This window comes from Bolinopsis microptera, chromosome 6 (genome assembly GCF_026151205.1).
Source record: "Bolinopsis microptera isolate Bmic1 chromosome 6, MBARI_Bmic_1.0, whole genome shotgun sequence".
In the NCBI taxonomy this organism is placed as follows: Eukaryota; Metazoa; Ctenophora; class Tentaculata; order Lobata; family Bolinopsidae; genus Bolinopsis; species Bolinopsis microptera.
The window spans coordinates 10,358,950-10,363,446 of NC_087077.1; the positions used below are offsets into that span (position 1 = coordinate 10,358,950).

Sequence of the window (4,497 nt, forward strand, 5' to 3'; positions counted from 1 at the left end):
GTGGTATATTACTATTACATGTACTAGTTTTTAATCAATTTCAACAGAAACTTAATCGAATTCCATTATTGATTCCAATAAAACTAAATGATTACTAAGTTAAAATAATGTTTTTTTTCAAAACTCACAACATCTTATCAATATCATATATCAATACTTTATCATACAAACACAACCAAAGAACATAATTATGATATTATACAAAGTTAAAAAATGCTGCATCATGATATTGAACAGTGAACACAAAGTACAAGGTCCATGAAAACTGCTAGATTCCCTGCTATGGTCATGGCATGAGGAGCATCCCAGGGTCATGAATTTAAATAACACCTGATTTAAATGATATTCTTATAATTCTCCAAACTTGAATAATAGGTGAGTCCCACACGAGTTATGGCACAATTTTGAGGTTTTTACCTTATTTACCATTCAAGTACTGAGTGCCCCTGATAAATGGGGTGAAAATGAGCATTGCTCTTTAAACAGCTATTGCTTGTAAAGAACCCATAACAGCCCCATCATTTCCAAGACGGCAATCACTGACAGTTTAAATTACATATACCCTCGGCAAAGAACAACATTACACGGATATGTACATCTTCATATCTTGTAGATATTATCTACTTTCTCCTCAGCTTGGCTATAAGGTAGCTACTCGTTCAATAGGTTTTACAATTGTAGTTCTATCAGTATCGTTATCCATTATTTGTTCTTTTCTATCGCTTCTTTGATAACTTCCTTTTTAGCACCGTACACCTACAGAAATATTCGTTAGAAGTTTATACCAATCACAATATCACTGTCAAAATATGTAGAAACATGTCGAACCTGAATCATTGTCTTAAATATGTCTAAATCTATCTTAAATCTGTCATAATGGCAGCAGTTACTGTATGTAAGTAATACAGCTGCCAGCCTCCCTCGCCCGCCACAAATACAATATGTGTCTGAAATCTGAGAACTTAACCCGCAGGGCTAATCGATTTGTACTTTATTTTACAATGAAACGGATTTCCCTAATATCCTCTAATTCCATGTAGTTATAGATGTGGATTCTGGTGGGGAGGCATATTATTCGACACGTGACAGTGGCCCTGGGGTTTGATTCGTAAATAGTAGAATCTGATTGGTTATTTGCTGTCACTTGTCAAAAACATATGCCTCACATCCCCACCAGAATCCTAATCTACAGGATTACAGTACTGAGTAATACTCTTACCACGTACAATGTATGCTGGACTAGTTGTTAGTTGTAAGCGGAATGTGTGAATTATTCAGAGTGATGAGAGCTCTTATCAGAAACATAGGGGAACCTCTGGTTTAATGTTTTAACTTTATATATGATCCGGGTTATTTAATCGCATGCGGGTTTATCGGACATGTGTGATGTGAGAAATTAGAAAAATTTGAGAAATATGTGAGAAATGTGAGAAATGAGGAGAATAAGTCGTACCTGTTCAATAACCTCTCCTCCTTTGTACAACTGGAACGTGGGCATTGACTTGACTTTGCAGATCTCTGCCGTCTGGCAATTCTCGTTTACGTTTATCTGAAAGGTAAATTGGTAATACAAAATAATTTAGCCCGGGAGTTTAAAGGTCATCTGGAATAACATACAAAACTCTCGACAACTGATCCATTAGTTATTGCAACTTGATTAATCTGTGAATAAATTAACTAATTGACCAGTTAGTAAATAAGCTAATTAAATAATTGATCAGTTAGTAAGTAAATTAATTAATCAATTGATCAGTTAGTAGTAGAAAATCTTTCAAAGTACGAAATATCTCTTTAAAAGAGCATCCTAGGCACCTTATAGATATCAAAACGCATAAAAAAGAAAACAAAACATCAACCATCTTCTAACTTCTTCCACTCCTCCCTTTCTAAAGCTAAAAATCTAAGGTCTTCGAAATCAGTCAAATTCTTAAGTCTAATATCAAGATTTCTACTAGTCAAGTCTTTTCTAATAACATCTAATAAGTTTAAACATGGTCTACCCCGTCTCCCTTCCATAAAAATATCAGAATTTATAGCAAATAACATAGAGGTGTATGCTGGTGAGTCTTCCTGTCCTCTTAAGATATGTCCTAACATTCTCCATCGAAACTTAGAGACTCTCACAGACAAGGGAGTGACATAACAACGAGCATAGAGTGCCTCATTAGAAATAACCCCAGTAGGCCATCTGATTGATCAGTTAGTAAGTAAATTAAACAACTAATTGATGAGTTAGTAAGTAAATTTAACAACTAATTGATCAGTGAGTATGTAAATTAATAAACTAATTAGCTAACTAATTAACTAATCACCTTATAAAAGAGTACGTCACCATTGTACTCTTTATTCCACCTCTCCACCGATGGAGCTATCATCTTACAGGGCTTGCACCATGCCGCATAGAAGTCTATCACTACCAATCTGGGGCGATAATTGTGTTAGTTGTAATTATATTTGTGAAACAACGTTCATTTAATATTGATGAGCACAAATAGATTTGGTTACCAATAATTGGACTTATGACGAGGCAGCAGTAACTATATTGGGTTTGCCAGCTGCCAGACGTTAAATTATAATCTCGTGAAAGTTCATAATTGGATGATAACTGGACCAAGAGGTAAAGCACTAACATAGTACCACAACATAGTGCCACAACATAGTACCACAACATAGTGTCACAACATGACATAGCGCCACAACATAGTACCACAACATAGTACCACAACATAGTGCCACAACATAGTGCCACAACATAGTACCACAAAATAGTACCACAACATAGTACCACAACATAGTACCACAACTTAGTGCCACAACATAGTACCACACCTTAGTGCCACAACATAGTGCCACAACTTAGTGCCACAACTTAGTGCCACAACGTAGTGACACAACGTAGTGCCACAACGTAGTGACACAGCGTAGTGCCACAACATAGTGCCACAACATAGTGCCACAACTTAGTGCCACAACGTAGTGACACAACGTAGTGCCACAACGTAGTGACACAACTTAGTAACACAACATAGTGCCACAACCTAGTGCCACAACATAGTGCCACAACATAGCGCCACAACTTAGTGCCACAACATAGTGCCACAACTTAGTGCCACAACATAGTGCCACAACGTAGTGACACAACGTAGTGACACAACGTAGTGACACAACATAGTGCCACAACCTAGTGCCACAACATAGTGCCACAACGTCAACATAGTGCCGCACTAAGGTAGCTAAGGACTTTTGAATAATTTACAGTGCATGGTGATAATGAGATTGATACAACTAGATACAGCTAATTCTCAGAATATTTACTCGATCTGGTAAGAAGAAGAAAGAAAATTGAATTTTCTTGGTCGATTTCTAAGATGGCTATGCATTTTTATTTTTAGTCGATTGCTAAGTAACAAACTTGTCCTAGTTGGTTGCTAGGATGGCTATAAACATATAAACTTACTTGTCCTAGTTGGTTGCTAGGATGGCTATAAACATATAAACTTACTTGTCCTGGTTGGTTGCTAAGATGGCTATAAACATATACACTTACTTGTCCTAGTTGGTTGCTAGGATGGCTATAAACATATAAACTTACTTGTCCTGGTTGGTTGCTAAGATGGCTATAAACATATAAACTTACTTGTCCTGGTTGGTTGCTAGGATGGCTATAAACTCCTCGTGTGTGTTTATCGGCTTCACCCCCTCGCTCATTTTGCCTTTATAAATGATAACCTGGTAGTTGGTATTAACAGAGTGCTCCGTACTGTTTATTACATCTTTCAAGTATAAATGAGCTCCTAGATCTCATCGATACAAATTTAAAATATACTTATAGTGGTGCAATGTGAAGTCTGAAGTTGAGTTACAGCAATATTATTAAAACAAAAGATCTGAAAACGAGCCGGTGCACGGTAACTAAAATCAGTATTTACAATTTTGTGGCTGAAACTTCCTCTGAACAATTAGTACACAGTCTATCGTAATGATTGCGCTCTGGTGGTTAATGTTGACATTTAATGCAATTAGAACAGCCAAAACCGCATAACCATAAGGACATCACATGACAATACAGACGACGAATAGTATAAATAATACAGACGACAAATAGTATAAATAATGCAGACGACATATAGAAAGATATTATAGTCTTAAACAATATCGGTAATACTAATAGTAATGAGTAATACATACGATTATATCAAGTGATGGGACTATTGACCGGGACTTGTCTGCACGGATCCAGAAAGCCTCAGGAGCATTCAATCAGCTCGGTAATATTTGGAAGAATCGCAATATCCAAACTAACACCAAAATACGGATATATGTTGCAGCGGTTCTAACAATATTACTTTATGGAAGCGAAGTCTGGAACACTACTTCAAAGCAACTACATCGCTTCGAAGTTTTTCATCAAAACTGTTTGAGGAGAATCCTTCGAATTAAGTGGTTCCACCGGACGAGCAATGTTCAAGTGTTGGAGCGGGCAAGAATAAACCCGGT

At 36.7% G+C, this 4,497-nt stretch overlaps 1 protein-coding gene across 1 annotated transcript; it reads right to left on the reverse strand.

Annotated features, from left to right (window-relative positions):
• Positions 1-91: 91 nt before the first annotated feature.
• LOC134816284 (uncharacterized) lies at positions 92-3,725 on the reverse strand. The gene is made up of 4 exons (XM_063825054.1): positions 3,638-3,725; positions 2,313-2,421; positions 1,454-1,549; positions 92-756 (listed from the first exon to the last, which is right to left on the reverse strand). The coding sequence occupies exons 1-4, from the start codon at positions 3,706-3,708 to the stop codon at positions 703-705; spliced, it is 330 nt and encodes a 109-aa protein (XP_063681124.1). The 5' UTR covers positions 3,709-3,725; the 3' UTR covers positions 92-702.
• Between the last annotated feature and the right edge of the window lie 772 nt (positions 3,726-4,497).